The sequence below is a fragment of the Vulpes vulpes genome, chromosome 6 (genome assembly GCF_048418805.1).
Source record: "Vulpes vulpes isolate BD-2025 chromosome 6, VulVul3, whole genome shotgun sequence".
NCBI classification, from domain to species: domain Eukaryota; kingdom Metazoa; phylum Chordata; class Mammalia; order Carnivora; family Canidae; genus Vulpes; species Vulpes vulpes.
This window is the reverse complement of record NC_132785.1, coordinates 101,068,302-101,091,670: the sequence shown is the minus strand read 5'-3', so window position 1 is coordinate 101,091,670 and position 23,369 is coordinate 101,068,302. Positions and strand designations below refer to the sequence as shown.

Below are 23,369 nucleotides of genomic sequence, written 5' to 3'. Positions count from 1 at the left end.
GAAAAGGGGCAGATAAAATAAATTATATTCTTAGGGAAAAAAAGAAAGCAAAAAGTCATCAAGACTCGAGGGAACTTCTAGCAAAAGAACTGTCTGCCCAAGTACATTTTTCCCTTTTTAGTAGCAGAAACTCCACTTCTTTTAGAGGCTCACCTTTCCCTTTTCTTTTTTTTTTTTTTAAATATTTTTTTTTAATTTTTATTTATTTATGATAGTCATACACACAGAGAGAGAGAGAGAGAGAGAGAGGCGCAGAGACACAGGCAGAGGGAGAAGCAGGCTCCATGCACCGGGAGCCCAATGTGGGATTCGATCCCAGGTCTCCAGGATCGCGCCCTGGGCCAAAGGCAGGCGCTAAACCGCTGCGCCACCCAGGGATCCCTCCCTTTTCTATGTGATTCTGGTGAGGATGCCTAATCAGAGTCCCATTCCCAAGATAGACATGTGATACGGACATGGCTCATCACAGTCCTCCCTCTCCTAGTCATAATGATTGACTCAAAGATGGACATGTGAGCCAAGCCAGGAAAAGGAGCATCTACATGAAGAAAATCAGCTTGCACCATGCTCAGAAAAACAAAGCATATTTTGAAGTGGAGAATAAAAAAATGATTACCCCAGGGGTGCCTGGGGTAAGTGCCTGAGGCTTAGGTCTCGATCCCAGGTTTCTGTGATCAAGCCCCACATGGGCCTCCCTATTCAGCAAGGAGCCTACTTCTCCCTCTCTCTCCTCCCCTCACCCCTATGCGCTCTCTCTAATAAATAAATAATTTTTTTTAAATGCATGATCACATTAACTCCCTGATCCTACTGCCTGAGACTCTATAGTCAATTCTTCCTCTATACTCTGTGACAATGTAAATTAATAACTTCCCATTTTAACTTAAGCTAATTTTGAGCTCAGTATCTGTCATCTGTAATAAAAAGGTCTAATCCATATATGTAATTCAATAAAGAGATCTCAAAAGAACTTGTAAAGATTAAAAAGCAAAAAAAAAGGGGGGGGGGATACTAATTACAATTAGTACATTCTTTTTGGAAGGCAGGTTTGTAATTTCTATCAAAATTTTAAAATTCATATATCTACCTAAAAATTATAATAATTAATCTCACATTTTAAAAAAATTCACAAACATGCTATGATGAATGTATAAGGTTACTGTCTATAACATCTGTCACAGTGAAAAATTAGAAATTTTGAGGATTGATGATTAAATACTGCATAACCTTTGATGCAATATGAAAGACCCATTAAAAAGAAAAATGTGTATCTATATGAACTTATCTTTACATGCCAAGGAGTATAACATAATGGTTAAAACCTTACACTCTAGGAAGAGACTACATGGGTTCAATTTGCAGCTTGGCTTTAAAACTTTGCTTCTGGGGATCCCTGGGTGGCGCAGCGGTTTCGCGTCTGCCTTTGGCCCAGGGCGCGATCCTGGAGACCCGGGATCAAGTCCCACGTCGGGCTCCCGGTGCATGGAGCCTGCTTCTCCCTCTGCCTGTGTCTCTGCCTCTCTCTCTCTCTCTCTGACTATCATAAACAAATAAAAAAAAATAAAATAAAAAAAAATAAAACTTTGCTTCTTACCATAGTAATTTGAGCAAATTACTTAATCTCTCTCTGCTACAATTTCTTCAACTGTAATAGTGATATTATTATGAGGATTAAATGAATTAACAGGCTCTATAACAGGCTCAGAAAAGTATTTCACATTTGGTAAGCTCTCAACAAAATTAACTATTATTATTTTCACTAAGATGAAAAGATGTCCAAGACATGCTGAAAAGGGAGGGAGGTGCAAAATACTATGTATAAGCAAAGGTCACAAATTCAAATGACTACAGAGCTAGACAAAGAATATAAATATGTTAAATGGGAGTTGTGAGAAACTGGAGAATAAATGCCATTTCCAGGGGACAACCACTCTAGCCAACTATTGTCATGTCATGTGAGAAAGAGCTTACAGTGTTGCTGAATTTTAAAAAGCTAAAATTATGGTTAAATATGAAATATACCTTTTTTTAAATGTTAGAAACCTGCTTTTTAAAGATTTATTATTTATTTGAGTGAGAGAGTGAGCTCGCATGCACATGAGTGGAGGAGGAACAGAGGGAAAGAATCTAAGCAGACTCCCTGCTGAGCATGAAGCCTGATGTGGGGCTCCATCTCACAACCCCTGAGATTATGACCAGAGCCAAAACCAAGAGTGGAATATTCAAATGACTGAGCAACCCAGAAAGACGCAAAGACACTTTCTTGTAAAAACACAGCAGGAGCCTAATGAAGCATGTGTACTGGGGTCAGTTATGGCCATTGGTCTGCCAATTTGCAAACTGTGATATAATAAATATATGTTTGTATATGAGAATAAACAAAAATAAAAATCTTAAAAATGATTAACACTAGAGAGAGAATAATAGGGCTTAATTTCACACTTCACTTTTCTGTAGTTTTACATATCTTACAACACAAATATACTCCGTAAATTTTTTAAACTCATTAAAAATATGGTAGGAATTTAGAAGCTGTCCCACTTCCAATTGAATTCAAATGTAACTACTATTGTGGGGATATTTTAATTTTATCAAAGCGTAATTTTTAAAATTTGCATTAAAATCAAAATTCACAGGAAACCTCAGTGGTTCAGCGGTTGAGTTGTCTGTCTTTGGCTCAGGGCCTGATCCTGGATTCCTGGGATCGAGTCTCACATTGGGCTCCTTGCATAGAGCCTGCTTCTCCTCCCTCTTCCTGTGTCTCTGCCTTTCTGTATCTCTCATGAATAAATAAATAAAATCCATTTAAAAAAAGAATCAAAATTCACTATTGGCTCCTCTAAGTGGAGGCAGATTAGGTGATCACATTTTAAAAATGTTTCATCTTTTTTTTAAGATTTTATTTATTTAGTCATGAGAGACACACAGAGAGAGAGAGAGAGAGAGAGAGAGAGGGAGAGAGAGGCAGAGACACAGAGGGAAAAGCAGGCTCCATGCAGGGAGCCTGATGCGGGACTCGATCCCAGAGTATCCAGGATCACGCCCTAGGCTGAAGGTGGCGCTAAACCACTGAGCCATCCGGGCTGCCCATGTTTCATCCTTTTTGTCTGAAAATAGTATGTATCCTATTCAATTTCTTGTGTCTAAGATATCTAAAAGTTCTTAACCTGAATTAGACTTTAAAGATCATTAATTCCAATTTTACTTTTTTCTTAGTTTATTTAAAAAAAAAAAGAACTTAACAATACATTTCTATTTAGCATTCAAAGGTCTCCTCCTTTCACAAGTTTCTGCATTTCTATTAGCATTTTCAGCATCAAGCAGACACGATTAGCCATGATCCTAAAATCTCAAAGTACAAAGAAACAAGTAAATTTATTTTGGTCTTATAGTAATAACCATTCATCCTCTGATACCCTCAGCCCCAAAGTGAAAACAATTATTCTTTAGACCTGCAAGTCTAACTGGATGTCCTATCATATATAATTCTTAGTACGGTTGTGTTTCCCAAGGGTATAGTAGATTAGAAACTAGAAGGTGAAGGGCAATTTATAAAGGTTGTAAGGATTAAATAACATATGTCAAATGCCTAGCACAAATAGAACATATTTAGGCTATGTATATAGGCCTAATAAATCTTAGCTATATTTATTTAAAACCTGATGGAACAAAAAGTAATTAAATTACGTTCAACCACTTCTATCTTAGAAAGCAGAAGTATATAATGGTTTAAAAATTTGAGTCAAAAACGGCTTACCATGAAAACAATTTTGGCATTTATACTTGTCATCTATATCAAAGATAAAATATAGAAGCACTTTTGCAACATAAATGAAGCATGAACTTGTCAATATCCAACTTGACTAAATGGCATCCTCCTGTTAATGCTAAAACATAAGCTCCAAGAAGACAAGAACTGTATCTGTCTTATTCACTACTGAATCCCTCACTTTAACACTGAGCCTGGCACACAGGTGTTGAATACTGAATACATTACATTATTTCCTTTGTTCTCTTCACATTAACCCTATTCAAAGCTAAGGAAACTGAAGTAAAATGTAATTAACAATCTTGAAAGTGGTAGGGGGCACCTGAGTGGCTCAGTCGGTTAAGCGTCCAACTCTTGATCTCAGCTCAGGTCTTGATCTCACAGTCATGAGTTCAAGCCCTTGGCTGGGCACTACACTGGAAGTGGAGCCTACTTTAAAAAGAAGAAGGAAGGGAGGGAGGGAGGAAAGGGCAGAAGAGGTAGAACTTTTGACTCCTATTTTATGCTATTTTGACTATCAGAACTGACCTTCAAAATAACATTTTCAGAATTTCTTCAATCTACAAGCTTTTCCTTTTTTAAGATGACATTTTTTTAAAATTACTCTAAAATAATCCTCATACAGACTTGCCCATCAACTAAGAAGCAATATATCAAATTTGATAGTATAAGAATGTTTCAAATACACATTATTAATATCATCCTCTTACTGGTAATACATTAAAAAATACAAAACCCCTAAACTGTTTTCTTAGTAACAGTGAAGTTCTCATTTACCTAAATGTTTCTGGGTATCTGCTTACTAAGCCACTAAGTGTCACATCACCCAATTTTTTATTAAACATCTATGCAATGACTTCATTAATTGGTGCTATGACAAAAGGGCACAAAAAAAGTAAAGCACACACATTCCCTTTCAAGAACTTTAAAATCTACTTTGACTAAGATGTTTATACATGAAGCTGTTAGCAAACTACATCAAAGCAAAATATGATGAGGAAAGGAAGTAAAGGTTATTGAATATTTACTCCAAGTTAGACATACATTGTAGGCATTTTCACATACATTATCTCAGATCTTACAACTCTGTGAAATAAGTATTGCCACCTTCATTTTGGAGAAGAAAACTGAAATTCAAAGAGATTTTATTTTTTTTTAATTTTTTTTTTTAATTTTTATTTATTTATGATAGTCACAGAGAGAGAGAGAGGCAGAGACACAGGCAGAGGGAGAAGCAGGCTCCATGCACCGGGAGCCTGACGTGGGATTCGATCCCGGGTCTCCAGGATCGCGCCCTGGGCCAAAGGCAGGCGCCAAACCGCTGCGCCACCCAGGGATCCCTTCAAAGAGATTTTAAATGACTTCCCAAAACAAAAAGAAAATCTGGGTCTAAAATCCAAGTCTGTCTGATTCCAAAGAACTTTTTTTCTTTAGACTACACCTTGCAGCCTCCCACATATACATGATTATAGGGTATAGACAACATTTATAAATACTTTAGGAAAACAAAGACATCATTGTAGAGAATAGTTCCTAGGATTTTGTTGAGGAAGGGAGGCTTGAGCTGAGTCTGAAATTAAGTGAAGGACTGAAACTATTGATAACATAAAGATTAATAATGCCACATAAATTTCTAAATAAAAAAAATCTAAATATTTTTCCTTCAGTTTATACTCACAGGACTTAATCTCTGAAATTTTTTTTTAATATTTTAGTATTTTAACTTATTTGGAAAAGACTTTATTTATTTATTTATTTATTTATTTATTTATTTATTTATTTTTATGATAGTCACGCAGAGAGAGAGAGGCAGAGACACAGGCAGAGGGAGAAGCAGGTTCCATGCACCGGGAGCCCGACGTGGGATTCGATCCCGGGTCTCCAGGATCGCGCCCTGGGCCAAAGGCAGGCGCCTTTGGGATCCCTAATCTCTGAAATTTTTATCTTTTCTTTCATTTCTTATTCTCTTGCATTTTTTCTGTATAATCTACCTCCTTCCATAATACTTCTCATTATTGAGACAAAAAATATTAACTAAGTTTGATATCCTGTATTTCTCTAACTATTCAAGGTAGAAGGATAAAAATATATTGCCAGGAGAGCTTAAGGTGATCTTAGAGAATGACTTCTGGTTAGCGGTAAGAAAAGCAAAGAGAGAATTAAGTTAATACTACAGAACTTTACTGGCCAAACTGGCATTAGAAAGCAAGTCTTCTAAGTGTTCTTCCCATGACCTAGTGCTCCTTAAATTTTTGGTGCCAAAGTACTAATAACAGAGGAGATTGATGAGGCCTGGAGTTATATAATGGGTTCACCTGAAATTCCTTTGAAGTTTCTAATTTTATCTTAACAGCTCATATCAATTCTACATCCTGTTCCTAATTTACTCATACTTATCTTAACCTTAAAGTGATTTAAATTACATATTCTCAAAATTGACACTTCAAGAATTATTACGTTGGTTACCATAGTTTAGATTCTAAGGCTTAGAATCCATAAAGAATATCCCTTGACACAGTGTCATGGACACAATATGAGAAGCAGGAACAAACTGTGTAATATTCCTTTTTACCATATCTCATTTCCTTGCTCTTTATTTTTCAAATTAGGAAATTTTTTAAAAGCATAGTACGTTTCATTCCATTCTTTCAAAATTCATACTTACAGCCCAGGTGGCTCAGTGGTTTAGCACTGCCTTCAGCCCAGGGCGTGATCCTAGAGGCCCCGGATCAAGTCCCACATCGGGCTCCCTGCATGGAGCCTGCTTCTCCCTCTGCCTCTCTCTGTGTGTGTGTCTCTCATGAATAAATAAATAAAATCTTTAAAAAAAAACAAAAAACAAAATGCATACTTACTGGCAAAACTATAATTTTTGGGGTGGAGCTATTTATTTTAATTACAAAACTTTCAAGAAATTTTACTTAATTAAAATTAATTAGTTAAATACAAATTAACTTATGAATTCATTAAACAACTTCTACATGAAGACACTTCATTAGACTTTGGCTTTTGGAGTCAGTGCTCAAAAATTAAGTAAGTTTCCATGCTATCCATATTAGCTACAGTCCCAATTACTTTTGAGCAGGTTAAATAATCTTTTCTTCTTCTTTGTTATTTATCTTTTCTGCCTATCAGATGTGAAGGAAAAAAACATCCCTTATGGCTTTATTATTTTCTTTTTTAAGGTCTCTTTTTTTTTTTTTAAGAGCTCAAATTCCAAATATGTTTCCTCGTTCTTCAATCCTATTTACAGAAATGAAGTACGGGTTCTATCTATTTTATTTACTATTTCAAAAAGCACCCTATTCACCTTAAATAGTAATCTATCGCCAGTAATAAAAATAGACTCATTCTTAGTTCTCCTCAGTAACACACTGCTGATTTTCCACCGTATATAACTCAGTTAATGTCAAATTGTCATATGTGGTTTTAATATAGTTCAAACTCTTAATATGTAACAACATAGGTACTAATAGTTGGTAAAGTCTTTAGCCAGTGATGAAAGTAGTATATTCATTAGAAATTAACTTATGGGCGGCGGGTGGCTCTGTCAGTTAAACATCTGCCTTCGGCTCAGATCATGAACCCAGGGTTCTGAGAACAAACCGGCCTCTGGTTCCCTGCTCCACAAGGAGTTTGCTTCTCCCTCTCCCTTTAACCCTCCCCGCTGCTCATGGGCTCTCTCTCAAATAAATAAATAAAATCTTATTAAAAAATAATAAATTAACTTAATGATTTCCTATTTTAGCTAAACACTTAATTCTCTAATACATTGTTTCCAACCAAAAAATCATGAAGGATGACCTAGTTTAAGAAACAGGATTCTTTCTAACAATAATCATACAGATCAATATTGGTACACACAATTCCATTTGGTAAGATTCAGGTTTGGTTTGCAATACTAATTTGCCTACTTAATGACAACATCTATTCTCAAAACAAAGATATATAAATATATATATTTATCAATAGGCTTTTGAGAAAATAATATGAAAACTTATAATGTAAGAGGATAAACTTGAGGAATCAAAGTTAAGTCTAGAACAGTTCAAGCATTTGATTATAATCTCCTTGGCTTAAGAATTTGTTTTTTAATATTTTGAATGACTTTATTTATGAATGCTTAAAATACTCCCTATATGTGCCTAATATTTTTAGTGTTCTATTTTACAATTAGTCTTTGATCTCTCTTATCTAGTTTTATATTTGTTCTAATATCTTTCACTGATTACAGATCTACAGCTTAGTGCAATAAAAACGTATACTACTAGAACAAAAAAGTGATTTTAAAATTCTCTTTCCTGGGCAGCCCCGGTGGGGTGTGATCCTGGAGACCCAGGATCGAGTCCCATGTCGGGCTCCCTGCATGGAGCCTGCTTCTCCCTCTGCCTATGCCTCTGCCTCTCTCTCTCTCTCTCTGTGTCTGTCATGAATAAATAAATAAAATCTTAAAAAATAAAATAAGTAAAATAAAATTCTCTTTCCTAAAAATGTGTCTTTTTCTCATCCATACTACTTTTAGTGAAAATTTAGGTAACGGATTTTCACCGTTAGCTAAGTGCTAAATGCTTTGGTACTGAACAATATTAGCAAAGGCTAGCTAATACAACATTAAATATGGAACATCACCTATCTCATTCTATATTATATAAATATATTCATTATTTTTCGAATGTTTCTGTGGAGCTCTTACAGTTGTAGAAATAGTGTGCTGCCTTGTTAAACCGTTTTCTTTAGAAAAAGTAGAATGTAGGTGAAAAGTGACACATTAAAATATAATCATTCTGCTATGTAATCGTTAAGAATGGCTGTAAGTATAATTACTATTAATGTTACGGGGGGGGGGGGGGGAATCCTACATCTCCCCTCGTCTTGTTTCTGGCTTCAAAGCAGCAAATACCTGTTTATTTGCCTTTTATTACGTGTGCATCATCACATTACCTTTAGTGGCTGTTATAAATAGCAGTAGAAGTAGAAAGCATTAGAAACACATACATTAAAAACTGGATCTTATGTCACCAAAGATCATAAACCTTCGTTTCTAACGAATCAACATAAGATAGTTACTAATAAAGGTATTATTCTTACAGATGGGCAATAATTGTCAATCTAAAATGTTTCCACAATAGCCAATTTTTTATATACATAAATGCTCCCATTTTCCTGATCAAAAATAATTTGTATAACTAAAATAACCACATTACACTAATTATTATTATCTAATTTCCAAATCTAAAATGATTCAAGATCATCAAGCAAAAAAGAAATGCCGTTGCTAAATACTGTCCTACCACTGTTTCAAAATTCTATTATTTGATGAGAAATTTCAATAGACTGCATACATTTATTTGCAAAATTCATAGCTGAGATAAAGACTAAAAAAATCTAAAGGATGGAAAATTTCAAAGCATAAATATTATCTTTCAACAGATAATAAAAAATGTCACAAAGAAAGTCAATTAAAAACTTGGAGAAATGACCATACAACGTCACCAAAATACAAACACAATGTAAAATGTGTGCATGGGTAGACAATACTTTCAAACACCTTTGTAAAATAGATAAAATATTTAAAATCAATATTTATTATAAAGCATGCAGAAGATAGCTTATAAAATAAGCCCTCTGCCTTTAAGAGAGTCACAAATTGTAACTCATAAAATCAGTTTTAAGTGTGGCCTCTTAATTCAATTTTCTTTTTTTTTTTAATATTTTATTTAGGGATCCCTGGGTGGCACAGCGGTTTGGCGCCTGCCTTTGGCCCAGGGCGCGATCCTGGAGACCCGGGATCGAATCCCACATCGGGCTCCTGGTGGATGGAGCCTGCTTCTCCCTCTGCCTGTGTCTCTGCCTCTCTCTGTGTGACTATCATAAATTAAAAAAAAAAAAAAATTATTTATTTATTCATGAGAGACACACAGAGAGAGAGAGAGGCAGAGACACCCGCAGAGGGAGAAGCAGGCCTCATGCAGGGAGCCAGATGTGGGATTCGATCCTGGGTCTCCAGGATCACGCCCTGGGCTGAAGGCGGCGCAAACCGCTGAGCAACCGGGGCTGCCCCTTAATTCAATTTTCTTAAGTATGAAATCAGTTCAATAGAGAAAACCTTTACATAGTGAAACTGAAAAACATGAAGTTCTACAAGACACAAATACACAATATAGCTTCATTTTTGTAGGCTTTTAGTTTTTTGGTTTTGGGGGGAGGTTTCTTTTGCACAAAATCACATGGAATATCAAGACCACAAACATTAAGCTGTCTGTAAAGAAATCCTCTAATTGCAGACAAAGGGCTGATGCTCTTTCCTCTGATTCTTCTGTTTCCAGGCTCCATCAGAAAAAAAAATAATAATAATAACTTTTCTAGTAAAAACATCTGTTATTTCTGACTTCAAGTATCCATATTATCAGCACATCCTATTGTCTTCAATTACCACCTATCCCAAATCCATAACTTCCTTTTTGTTCCTTCAGCTACATCCTTATTCTTGACCCTAGACTTTTCCCTCTAAAGTACCGTACCTCATTCTCATGAGACAGCTTCTCCAGATTACCTTTAACTCCACTGCCAAAGTTATCTTCTCTCCTTGACATTTTGCCTGCGCCACCCACCTATTCCATCTAAGCTTTTCAAGGTCTTTGAGTTACACTTTTATCTGCTCAAGAGCCTCATCCTCACAAACATTATTCATTTATAAGGGGGCCATTGACTTTCAACTTCTCTTTAAAATGCCAGTTTCTTTGCACCTTTGGTAAATGAACCAAATTCTCTCTTCAAGTAGTTAGTTATATTTGCTCCTAATCCATCCTGCAATGGAATTCTTTTTACATTTAGGCCTCAAACACACAGGTAATTTCTTTAAACAACTGTAGCACAATAATTACATACATTGTTTCTTTAGTTATTTGCAAACCAATATTATCCCTATTGGTCTGTAGGGGTAGAGATAAGGGCTATAGCTTTCAAAGCACTCTGTGTTACTTGACCCAGGTAAGATGATTCACTAAATAAAACTATTAGGGAAATAGTTCAAATGAACAAAAAGGTATACGGTGTTGTTGTTGTTTTAATTGCTGTGGTTTAACATTAAAACAGTTTTGACCTTTCAGTTCCATGGACAGCTGAAATACTTTGTGGTTTCTATAAAGCTTCATTATTACTACTCTAATAACCTTCAAAACCGTCTGGAATTCGAAGTGCAAGTTGAAGGCTGATATAGGCTATACATTTTTACACTCCGCGATTAGATTCTTTGAAAATCAGCAATGTCAACTCTAAGAATTCTGATTCAACTGAAATCTTCACACAAGGCAACAGTGTCAGCACCAAAAGAAGAGAACAGCGCATCATTTGATTTTTGGGGGGTTCCCTTCCCTGCAACTGGTTTAGACTAGCTTCTCCATCCCAGGAGCTTTCGATTAGGAAAATTCAATAAATCACCATTAATAACTGGAAGGAATACCAGGGCAAGGCAACCCTTTTATTTAAAAGACAGGAAGGGGTGCCAACGGTATCTCCTCAGCAGCCAAATTAAGCTTTAGCGCTCAGTATCTACCGACTGATTTTTTTTTTCTACCTAATAAAAGCAAGTCTCATCCAATTTAGTCCCTTCCCGAGCACCGTCTCAACCTGTCAGAATTTGACAAGATGAAAAAAAAAAAAAAAAAATCAAGGAGTGAGGGGCGGGGGACGGGGGAGACACAAGGATTCCCGTCTACATCTCTTCTTTTTCCGAAATCTCAGCAGTGTGCCTCGGATTTCCTTCATTCCCAACTGAGCCCTCAGATTCCAAATATAGTTCTTTAACCCCCACCTCGCCACCGGATTACACATAAACCTTGCCAATTACAGAGCCACGGCAGAAACCCCTACAAATTGGCTTGCTCTTCATCTCGGAAGTCATGCCCTGCAGCAGCTGCCTATCGCCGAACGGAGAGATATTACCCAAATACAACGCAACGGAATCAGACATGCAGAGCACACACACGGCTCCTGCGAGGGAGGGAAACGAGACCCAGGAAAAGTGCGCTCCTCACAAGCCTCGGGACCATCCGGAGAGGGGGCGGCGAGGGGGGGGATTACTAGAAGGGAGGGGGACACAGGAGCCCAAGTCGGGGAATCCTACTCTCTCAAGTAAAAAGCCCCAGCCGCAGGGTGCAGCCCGTCCCTCTAAGAAAACGAAGAGGTGGGCAGCGGGCCCTTTGGTCGGGGAGGCGGAATGCGGACACTTTCCGAGGTCTGAGAACAAGCGGTGTCCTACCTCTGGAGAGCCCAGGAGTGTCCCATGGGTGGCTGAGGGGATGCCCCGCGGGCCAGGGGCAGCCTAAGGCAGAGCAGAGTTTCGCCTGACAGTCCCCCGCGTCGTGTTCGGCCGGTGCCTCGGGCAGGCACGGCTAGAGCGGTGCGGGGCCGCCGGAGGAGGGGGAGGGGAAGGAGGGGGTGGACATGGGAATCCCCCCCTCTCTGCGCTGAGCACTGGCGGAGGCAGCGCGCCGGCCAGTCAGTCAGAGCCGCGTGCTTCTGGCTGCGGGGCCGGGATCCCGCCGCCCGCACCGGCAGCAAGGAGCCCCGCAGCGCCCGCCGCACCGCACCGGCCCCTCAGTCCCCCGGGGCCAGGGACGTCGGCTGCGAAGGCACCCGGGCCTGACGCCCCGCGGGCCGGCTCCAGCTCCCGGGGGAGGGGGAGGGGGAGGGGGCCCGCAGGAACACCCCAACCTCCGTCAGCTCTCAGCGGTTGTAAAACGCCCGCCCCCCCCCGGCCCCCTCCTCAGCCTTCCCTCCTCCCGAGGCCGCAGAGAAGAAGTCACCACAGGCGAGAAGCCCGAGACTAGTCGGGGACAGCGGCCGCGGCGGTCCAGGACCTCCTTCCCCGGTTACCTGTGAGGACTCCGACACGGATCTGATGGTCGTGGTTAGTGAGGATCATCCCCTCGGTCGCCATGTTTCCCAGCGCAGTCACCGCACTGACAGGAGCCGGGAGAAGCCGGAGCCCGGAGCGCGCGGGCCGGGAGCGCGCTCGCCTCGGAGAGCGCGAGAGCGAGAGCGCCCGAGGAGCTCGCGGCGAGCGGAGAAGGACGGGAGGCGGCCAGGCGCTCCGCGGCCTGCGCGGGGTAGAGGCCGGGCCGGGAGTGCGCGAGTCCCCGGCGTGGGGGGCGGAGTCAGGGCGCGCGACCCCGAGTCCAGGTCGGAGGCGGCTCGCGGCGGGTGGGGGTCACGGCGGCCGCGGGGCCGGAGCGCGCGGAGGCGTCCGAGGGAGGCGGTGGAAACCCGGCCGGCTGGCTAGCAGGGGAGTGAAGGGAAAGGAGTGCACACGCTCGGCCGGCTGCGGGGGCGGACTCGGGGCAGGGGCGGAGCCACACCGCGAGGCGTGGAACTCGTGGAGAGTGAGGGGAGGCGTGAGAGCCCGGCTGCGGAGTACTGGGAGCGGGAAGGAGGCGGCCCAGCCTGAAAAGGCCCGGGGAGCGCTCCTGGGCGCGCGAGTAGCGCCCGATTGGCTGGAGAACGCGGCGCGGGTGCGCGCGAGACACGAACGCAGCCTCGGCCGAGGCCCAGACAGAAGCAATCCCCTGCCAAGCCAGCGCCTCGTCCGCCTCGCCGTTAGTGTGAGCGGCGGGGCAGCTCTCCCGAGGGGACGAGGGAAGGACTCCGCGCGCGGGGCCTGTCCTCCAAGCCCTCGGGCGCGGCCAGCCGACCCCTGTAAGCGCCAGGGCATCTGGAAGTGGCCTGGAAAGCTGCAGGGTGGCCGAACAGTGGCCCCCGAGACCGGGAGGCCGCCGTGGGGGAAGGAGGGGTTCTCCTGTCCCGCTCACCTTCCCGCTTGCTTCCTCAGTCGGCTCGCCCGGCCCGGCCGGAGGACGTCCGCTCCTCGGGGGCGTTAGGATCCCGTCTCCGAGTCGCTCCCCACTGGACGAGCCTCACGAGCGAAGCAGAGCATCTTCAATGGGGATACCTGGCTTTTCTCCCTCCCGCTGCCCCCTGGTTTCCTGGCCTTCTGCTGCATCACCACGGCCTCTGCCTTTCGATGAAAATCTTAGTGAATCAGAGAGAAGAACATGTTCCTCGCCCCTGAACCACGATCGCAATCCGGGACAGATTTCATTTCAGTATTTGTGGGATGTGAGATTACCGTGGAAATAGCTTTTGTCGCCACTTTTCGTGTCTCTTTCAAAAATGTGTTATTAATCACCTGTGGCTATTTTCACATCGGTTCCTTAGTCCCCTTCTAGCCCTTTTCAACTTCTGAATTTGAAAAAATCACATATTTTTTTTTTTTCCTTCTTCTGTTTTCAGCCCTGGTAAAAATCGGTAGCGTACGAATGAAAAAGCAAAGTGTTAAAAATGCATAATCAACGTATGTACACAATTAAAATCTCAGTTTGAGGGTTATGATTTTTATTGTGCCCTTGGAACATGACTTATCCTCTAACTTAAAATTCATATTGTTATGTATTTCATTTTAAATAATGGGAGTACAAAGGAGATGTTGGATGAAATTGAGGTGGCATTAGAAAAATAGTAAAATAGAGTATGTGTATTGCTAGCATTTTTGACAGATTAAAAATTGAAGCCAGGGGATCCCTGGGTGGCTCAGCGGTTTAGCGCCGCCTTCGGCTCAGGGCGTGATCCTGGAGACCCGGGAATCCAGTCCCACATCAGGCTCCCTGCATGGAGCCCGCTTCTCCCTCTGCCTGTGTCTCTGCCTCTCTGTGTGTCTCATGAATAAATAAATAAAATCTTAAAAAAAAAAAAAAAATTGAAGCCAGATCATAAAGCCACTTCCTTTAATAATCTATCACCATAGAGCCTGGTAACCAACGGATTCTTAACTAGTTTCAAATGAGAGATATATGTGAAAGTATGTCCAAGAAAATGGTTTCCTTTATCTGAAACTAAAGATGAAGAGCAAATAGTTGGTTACATTGCTACCTTTCCAATCTATCTTTATTACCTATTGCACCCTCAAATTTGAAATGATTTTTAAAGGTCTTGAGTTTTTAGGGAATGAAATTCTAAACCTGACTACTAATAGATTCTATAACCTTGAACTAAGTTTGGGGTTTTGTAACATTGTAGACTAAATAAGCACCCTCTCAACTTAAGAGTATTCTATAATTTTTCATGGAAAGAAATTAGTATTTTTGTTTTCACAATAAGAGAAAACAAGGGACTTAGACAAACCATGAGACTCTTAATTAAAGGAAACTGAGGGTTGCTAGAGGGAAGGTCAGTGAGGGGACAGGGTAACTGGGTGATGGGCATTAGGAGGGTGTAATGAGCATGGGGTGTTCCATGCAACTGATGAATCACTAAATTACCTCTGAAACTAATAATACACAATATGTTTAATTAAATTGAATTTAAATTTTTAAAAAGGTAAAAAAATTTAAAAATAAAACAAAGTGCTTTCTATATCTATAATGGTGAAATTTAATTGGGAAAGGTGAGAATTAACCCTAAAATATATGGAGGTTTGTTTGCTAAAACTACTAAAACTGCTGAAAAAGGTAGTATTAATAGAAATAAGCTGAACAACTATTAATATGTGCTTATTTTCCACTAATTTTCCCCAAGTGTATTCATCTCTGCCAAATTTAGCAAGCTGTAACAAAGTTTGCACAGGAAAAACAGTGATCTTACTGTCTAATGTGACTTTTACTGCTGATTATTGACTGAATATTGCAGTATACACGTGCTTTTTTACTCCTGTTTTATAGTATGACACTTCTTCAAAATTCATCCTGGAATCAAGTGTTATAACAAAGAAAAATTTTCAAACCAAGGTAAGAAGAGAGTAGCATTCCTGAATATTGACAGATGTCTCAGGAATATACTGAAGGAAGTGTCAAAACCAAAAGTGAAAAAGAGTTTCTGGGGTCAGACTCTCCTCATTGACATTAGATGTGAACAAGAACAAATTTGGCAATAAATTATCCTCCCCTAAGGCTTATTCCATTCTTGCCTCTTTCCTGATAGGTTAACAGCCACAATTAAAACTGAGTCAATTAAAAATGAGTCCAACATTTTGAAAATATTTAATGCCATTGAATGTATATTTAACACAACAAGAAAAATGGGTGCAAGGTGAAACTCTGGTTGATTTTAACCTATTATTTTCCCCAAAGGAAGCTTATAGTCAAGATGAATTTTAGACTGGCTGAGTTGGACAATGTATTAGTCCCTAGGGCTACCATAACTAAGTATCACAATTTGGGTGCCTGAAAACAACAGAAATTTATTCTCAAAATTCTGGAGCCCATAAATCTAAAATTAAGCTGTCAGCAAAGCCATACTCCCTCTGATGGATCCAGAGAAGAATTCTTTCCTGCCTCTTTCTAGCTTCTAGTGGTTGCCAGCAATCCTTAGCATTCTGTGGCTTGTAGCTGCATCACTCGAGTCCTTGCCTCCTTTATCACATGGCCTTCTTCTCTGTATGTATTTCTTGTAAGGATATCAGTCATTCGATTTAGGGCCCACTATAATCTAGTATGACCCCAGTTTAACTAATTACATCTACAAAGTCCCTATTTCCAAAAAGGTTACATTCCAAGATTCTAGATGGATGTGAAATTTGGAGGGACACTATTCAAGCCAGTACCAGCAATGACAGATTATACTACTATGTATATTCATGAAAACATATAAATTATAAATTCAGTCTGTCAAAAAAAAGATAAAACGATTTCTTTATAAGCTGAGATTTAGAAATTAGACACTTGCTTAGAGAAGACACAGCTCTATAGTGGAGAATACTGGAGAAATTTTTAATACTTGAACTAAATGGTCTAATGCTTTTCCCCACAAAAGCAGTTTTCTAAATTAAAATTTTTAAAAGTCTGAAAAATTTATACATGCCTACTTATGAAATTGACATTCGGCTATTAGTTTTGATGCCTTTGTTGTCTTTTAGTGAAGTGAAGCTGAGCCACCACAGTTGTCCATGGAATTTGATGGCACTTATTTGAAAATAATTAGGACAATGTTTTCCAATGTCTGCCATGTTTATAAAAAATAAATTGGAACTTTTCCTTGTGCTTTTGATATTATATTTCTGCTGCCCAGATTTCTGCTTGAATAATTTTGTGCCCTGGTCTTTTGTATTTCTCTCACCCTTACTCTCTTCCTCTGAAGTCCCTTGCTGGAAATCCAGATGTATGAGAACATTCTGGTTATACGTGACTGATCCTAGCTTAAGCCAAAAGGCTCATGCAGCTATGAATTCTAGACATGTAGTATAGTTTCAGGGTTGGCTAGATTTAGGATCTGAAACCATGTCATCAAAATCTTTCAGCTTTGCTTTCTCCTTTGTTGACTTATTTCTCATATTGGTTCTCCCTACTTGGTGGCAAAGTTAGTATTGTCCTCTCTAAGCAGTAATTTAGATTAGTAGTTTTCTGGGGACACCTGGAGACCCCAAGACCCTTTCAGAAGGTCTTCAAGTAAAAAATATTTTCATACTATACCTAAGGCAGTATTTGTTTTTCCACTCTCATTTTCTCATTTGATACAGTGGAATTTTTCCAGAATTACATGATATGTAATAATATCACTCTAATATTTTTGTATTTAAAAAAGTTTTAAGGGTGTCTAGGTGACTCAGCATCCAACTCTTGATTTCAGCTCAGGTCATGAGATCGAGGCCTATGTCAAGCTCTGCACTGGGCATGGAGCCTACCTAAGATTCTCTCTCTCCCTCTCCTCCAACCCACTGCTCTTTCTATTAAAAAAAAAAAAAAAAAAAAAAACTTTTAACATGACAAATATTGATAGATAAAACCTACTTAAAAGTTCTTTGGAGTCCTCAGTAATTTTTAAGGGTATTAAGGGGTCCTGAGACCAAAATGTTGACAACCATAGAACTAGGTCATGTCCCCACTTACTAAGGCAAGTTAACCTGATTGTTTAAAAAAAAAAAAAAAAAACCTGATTGTTTAGGCTTCAGTCACCTACTTACCCAAAGCATGAGGATCATCTGACCCCTACCAAATGGCTAAGACCAAGGGAGGAGGGATCTACGTACCATATGCAAGGCTAGTGGCCTTGAAAGGTTACCAGTTCCTTAACTTTTCCTACAGACTCCTATCTCTCTCCACCATTACTACAGATTTTATTCTTTTCTGAGGGCTCTAACATATCTTTAATATACTACCCATATTGTCTTCTGTTAATCTTCAAAAGATAGAGAAGCTATTCCCAGTGTGTCATGACAACTTACACAAGATCACCACTTAATTTATATGTCTGTTTATCTGATAAAAGAAGGAAGCAAGAAGGGAAAAAATCTGATTTCTAAAGAAAGCACTGGTTTTCCTCCCTCCTTAATTCAAAGAAAGGGTAGGTCACAGGGGCAGAGAACAGTATTTGTTAGATGAGGAAAGAATTATTAAGAGAAAGGAGAATGAGATTCGTTAAATGAAAAAGTAACATTAAGTGCCTAGGTGCTATTTGATTTCTTAAAAGGGCTCTGTCTACAAGGACTTCAGGTTTTAGGATTCAGTATATACAAGTCAAGAAAAGATAGTCCCAGAGTGCCTGGGGGCTTAGTAGGTTAAGCATCTGTCATGATCTCAGGGTCCTGGGATGGAGCCCACAGGGTTCTCTGCTCTGCAGGGTGTCTGCTTTTCCCTCTCTCTCTCTGCCCCACCCCCCACTTGTGTACACACACTCTCTCTTAAATAAATAAGTAAAATAAGAGATTTTCCCAAGTTTGAAAACTGAGATGGATTGAGTTTAAGTTTTGAACTTCTAAAAAAATTGAAAGCATCATCCTTTTCCTAAATTATTATTATCAATTGGCTTCCATGTAATCAAACATAGCTTAAGGCCCAGCTACTCTAGGAAAATATATTTGTCTCTATAAAAGCAATATACAAAAAGAAAATTATTTTTAAAAAGGAAAGAAAATTGTTAGCCTAGTAACCTCATGTTGTCCTAGATTGACTAATAATTGGAGGAAACATGGTTTATATGAATATTTATACAGTGTGTTAGCTTAAAAGTAATCTTAAATAAAAGTTTGAAATGGATGCCTGGGTGGCTCAGTGGTTGAGTGCCTGCCTTCAGCCCAGGGCGTGATCCTGGAGTCCCGGGATCGAGTCCCACATCGGGCTCCCTGAATAGAGCCTGCCTCTCTCTCTACCTGTGTCTTTCCCTCTCTCTCTCTCTCTCTCTCTCTCTCTCGTCTCTCATGAATAAATAAAATCTTTTTAAAAAATAAAATGGGAAAAACCTAGCTCTCTAAAACTAAAGCATAGTATTATGTTTTAAAAAAAAGTTTGAGGGGATCCCTGGGTGGCTCAGCGGTTTAGAGCCTGCCTTTGGCCCAGGGCGTGATCCTGGAGTCCCGGAATAGAGTCCTGCATCTGGCTCCCTGCATGGGGCCTGCTTCTCCCTCTGCTCCCTCAGGGGTCTCTGCCTCTCTCTCTCTGTCTCTTGTGAATAAATAAATAAAATATTTTTTTAAAAAAGTTTGAAATGTCAGGAAGCATAAATGAATATGTGAAGGAAGCAGAGATGATGGATTTTTCATGACCACTAATTTTACCATATAATAATTATATTTCATATTTATTTGCCTATATATCTCCTGCTGTGGGATTGACTGGTTGCAGAACAAGTATCCCTTTCTAACATGGAACCTTATTCTCTTCGTATTTCCTAATATTTGACGATTAAATACAGAACATATAAAGCAATAGGGACTTTGAATTGTGAGTAATGCAGGCTCCTCCCAAAGTGCCAGAGAGGCTGTTAAAATTTTCCCTGACATGTAACAGCTTGCAGAATCCTCTGCCTATAAAGAAGACAGCATCTAAAGTGGCCACAGTCCACACAAATAATACTGAAGCTGGATTTTCTACCTGGATCTAAAAGCATAAGGCAATATGCTTGCATATTGTCACTTGTCCCTTTGGTGATTGCAATTCTAGTCTAAAGATGAAAGTATCCATCAGGCTGTTGTTGGCCTTATTTCACTTAGGAAAGAAGTGTAATAGACATTACTAACCACTTTGTGGTCATGGCAAAAAGGTAACTTTCAGAGGTGAAATGTTAGCAAACATTACCTGAATAGCTCAAAAGTCAAGGTAAAAATAAATGAGTAGCTACAAAAATAGTACTACTCAACATTATGGCTTGTAAATATATTGCTCATAGGACAAAGTTTTCCTCAGTTGAGGTTAAAACTGAAAAGTATCTCCCAAGTACAGTCAGGGATCAGAGGTTTTATTCTCACAGAAACATAATTGGAATATTATGAGTGTACATAAAACTGTAATAATGTTTCAATTCCACCAATACTTTCTGATTGCTAAATCAGCTTCCCTAATAATATGATTCTAAAATGGGAATAGCCTACATATAGATATTTTCCAACCACCTTGGAAGGCACAGCCATCTGTGTAATTTAAATTAATTTAGTTTATCAGTGATTATCTTGGGCTTTTGAGTAGCTTGAATGAATCTCTGACCTATTGAGTAAGTTGACCAAATAAATTTGTACCCACAAAGCTGAGATCCATATCCTGGATTTATCAAAATGCAGACACCCACAAATAACCAGCTAGCCCAAATGATAATGTTGCACTGCCATGTAAGTGCAAGTCAGAGTCCAGTGTGAAGTCTTACAAAGTAAGATAAAGGGCTACAATATTTCCTTTTTGTGTTTTGAAGAAACTGAAAGATTTGGAGCATTCAAGGAAAGATGAAAAGTCTAACGGATAGTAAACAGACAATTTCAGTACTTTGGCAATAGCAAATGATTCATTTTTTAAGAAGTTACAAATCTCTCCTAGCAACTGGTTTATTTCATGCCTTACATAATGAAGAAAATACAGGAGAAAGGTCAGATACTCATCTAAACATACTGAATGCCAAACAAAACAAACAAAAAAACACACATACGATTTTGAAACATTTGAATGGTGCTCTTTGAATCCAATTTAAAAATTGGGAATCTAAAGCCTTGAAATGAAATGACTTACTTAAGTAGTCAGTGTGCAGTCAGATTTCATATTCTTGACTTTTCTTCTCATTGCTCTGTCTAATCCAATTGACTTGGCAAGTCTCTCAAAACTGCTGAAGCGTTTAAGTATATATAAGTACAGAGGTGGCTTTCTCGAAACAGAACATGGATTACATACTCAGCTAACTCAGTTGAGAGAACATGAAACTAATCATGTTGGTGCTGTCGAACCTACTGTCCTTGTGGTCAAGAGAGGAAAGATATGAATTAGATTGGAATATATACTGGTATTAAGAATACCCAAGCTCTGGTAACCAGCCTAACTGTTAACATCCCCAATTAACTGTAGGACCTTGGACACACTTTCAACGTATCTGAACTTCAGTTACCTCTTCCATAAAAGTGAAAGAAATTCATACTTATTTAAAGTTCCTTCTAATACCCAAATTCTGTCATTTCAAGTCCAAAATTACATTTTTAAATACACCTTTACAGATTTAAATTAACCTTGGGGAAAAGAAAATTGTTAACTGGTTGGCTTACTTTGCTCATTACCAGAACATTCAAGGGATTCCTACAGACTAGGAAATGTTTTATAACAAATCAACTTTCCCCGTATTGACATTATATAGGAAATTAATGACAAAGAAAAGATCTAAAGATCTCAAAGACTACAGTATGATCCAAACTGACACAAGACAAGGTATCAGGAGACCTTAGGATTTTGCAATTAACTGTCTGAGGTCTTATGCAATATCTGAGCCACTACCTAATCCCAGGTACTGTGTTAGGTGGTCAAAATGAAAAGACGAACAAGACATAGTCCTGGGCCTCAAAGAATCCACAATTTGATAAGGGAGATAGCTGGGTAAACAAGTAAGAAATCGCAATATATTTAATTCATTAAGTGTTATGATAAAGGCAAGAGAGCCTGAACAGTGATTCTCAAACCTGGCTGTGCATAAGAATTCCTGGAGGAGCTTTTAAAAAATACAGATGCTCTTGCCCTATCCTTAAGAGATCATGATTTAAATGATCTAAGGGATGGGCCCAGTGAATTAGTATTTTCAAAAGCTCCCAAGGAGATTCTAGTACAACAGATAGGATTGAGAATCATTGAAGGGGCAGGGGGGCCGGGTGGTTCAGTCAGTTAAGTGTCTGCCTTTGGCTCAGGTCATGATCCCAGGATCCTGTGATAGAACCCCACATAGGACTCTCTGCTCAGCAGGCAGTCTGCTTCTCCTTCTCCCTCTTCCTGCCACAGCTTATGTTTTCTTTTGCTCTCTCTCTCAAATAAATAAAATCTTTTTAAAAAGAGAGAATCACTGGGATAGGAGAAGGGCACCAAACTCAACCCTAAGGACAAATGATTATGGGCAAAAGACAAGGAGAGAAGAATCAACTTTGTGCAGAGACATGGAGATAATAGACCTCATGGTACATCAGGGGAATTGCAAAGAAGTTTGTTGAGCTCAATGTAGTATACATGAGCAAAGAGAGATACAGTGAAAGGAGACCAGGTACATAGGCAGGAGGCAGATCATTATATGGTCTCTGAAAGACTTTATACTAAAGTCAATGGAAAGCCAGGAGAAAAGAGATTTGATCTCATTTCTCTTTGAGAAAAACACCTCTTCAGTTGCTGTGGAAGATGGGTTAGAGGGACTAGAAGTGGGGAAACCAATTAAGAGGCTGTGGTAATCTAAGCAGGAAAGAGGGCCTGAACTAAAACAGTAGCAGGTAGAAGATAAGAAAGTAGAAAGTATTCAAAGAAAAAGATAACCAGGAGGCAGAATCAACAGAGCAGGTGGACATGGTGTTGTGCCCAAGATTGCAAATCCGAGAAACTACCAAGGAGCCAACACTGATGCAAGCGCATGAGGGTTTATTAGCAAGCTCGAGCTTGGGTCCAAGTATACCCAACTCAGTGGAGCAGGGACTTGGACCCTGAAGTGGGTTACAGCTGGGTTTTTTATAGGCTGGTCTAGGGGATTTTTCAGAAGGGGTGAAGGAATTTCTCAAGTTCTGTTTACATTCTGATATGGGGCTTAAGGGCATTGAGCTCTGTTCTCATTCTAATAAGGGACTTTCTACCACAGGCTTGGGCCCTGTTGTCTTTCTGATATGGGATTCCCTGCCAAGGATATTGAGGACATTCTGCAGTTTTTCCAGTAAAGTTCAGCTCTTATTCACAGGGCCTAAGATGGCTGTACTTGTGCTAATGCTAAACTTTAGGTGGGATGGCCTTGATTTTTCTCAGTCTCCACAATGTTAAGGGAGAGAGTAAGAGAACTGTACGGCATACAATTTTCCTTATTTTGTACCTACTTTCGCTTATATGCTAGTGATAGATCTGCCTAGAATGAAACATTTCAGAGGTGGAGAGAATAGCCTCTTACGGACTTGTTAACAATATACAATGTGGTTTGAATCTAGCTATTTCAAAATCAAAACCTATCAAAATAATCAGAGACTGTTTTAAAATCCCTAAATGACTAAATTCCTGACATACTTAAGGTCAAGCATCTAACTTGCATTTCCACCCAGTTTGGTGGGGACAGAGTCAACAGCACTAAAACAAAGGTTTAAGAGGTTTTAATTAACACAAATGGCTGTGCTTAAGACTTTAAATCTGTCCAA

At 39.7% G+C, this 23,369-nt stretch overlaps 2 protein-coding genes across 38 annotated transcripts in view; one reads left to right on the top strand and one right to left on the bottom strand.

Moving 5' to 3' along the window:
- The window catches only part of GPHN (gephyrin), a 620,367-nt gene extending 607,423 nt beyond the window's left edge, over positions 1-12,944 (bottom strand). For 20 of the 36 annotated variants that reach the window (XM_072761735.1, XM_026008404.2, XM_072761732.1 and 17 more), the window contains exon 1: positions 12,647-12,779. In XM_072761735.1, coding sequence (XP_072617836.1) covers positions 12,647-12,710 — 64 coding nt within the window. In that variant the 5' untranslated portion in view covers positions 12,711-12,779. Of the gene's footprint in view, positions 1-12,646 lie in introns of all 36 variants that reach the window. The other 16 variants (XM_072761754.1, XM_072761740.1, XM_072761745.1 and 13 more) reach the window with 3 other exon arrangements.
- On the top strand, positions 12,709-14,052 carry LOC140599383 (uncharacterized). 2 transcript variants are annotated; one of them, XM_072761761.1, is made up of 2 exons: positions 12,709-13,465; positions 13,599-14,052. In XM_072761761.1, exons 1-2 carry the CDS (start codon positions 12,709-12,711, stop codon positions 13,904-13,906), a joined length of 1,065 nt encoding a protein of 354 aa, XP_072617862.1. In that variant the 3' UTR covers positions 13,907-14,052. The 2 variants fall into 2 exon arrangements, with proteins under 2 accessions (XP_072617862.1, XP_072617863.1); XM_072761762.1 differs by having other exon boundaries at positions 12,709-13,371; positions 13,599-13,990.
- Positions 14,053-23,369: the final 9,317 nt, after the last annotated feature.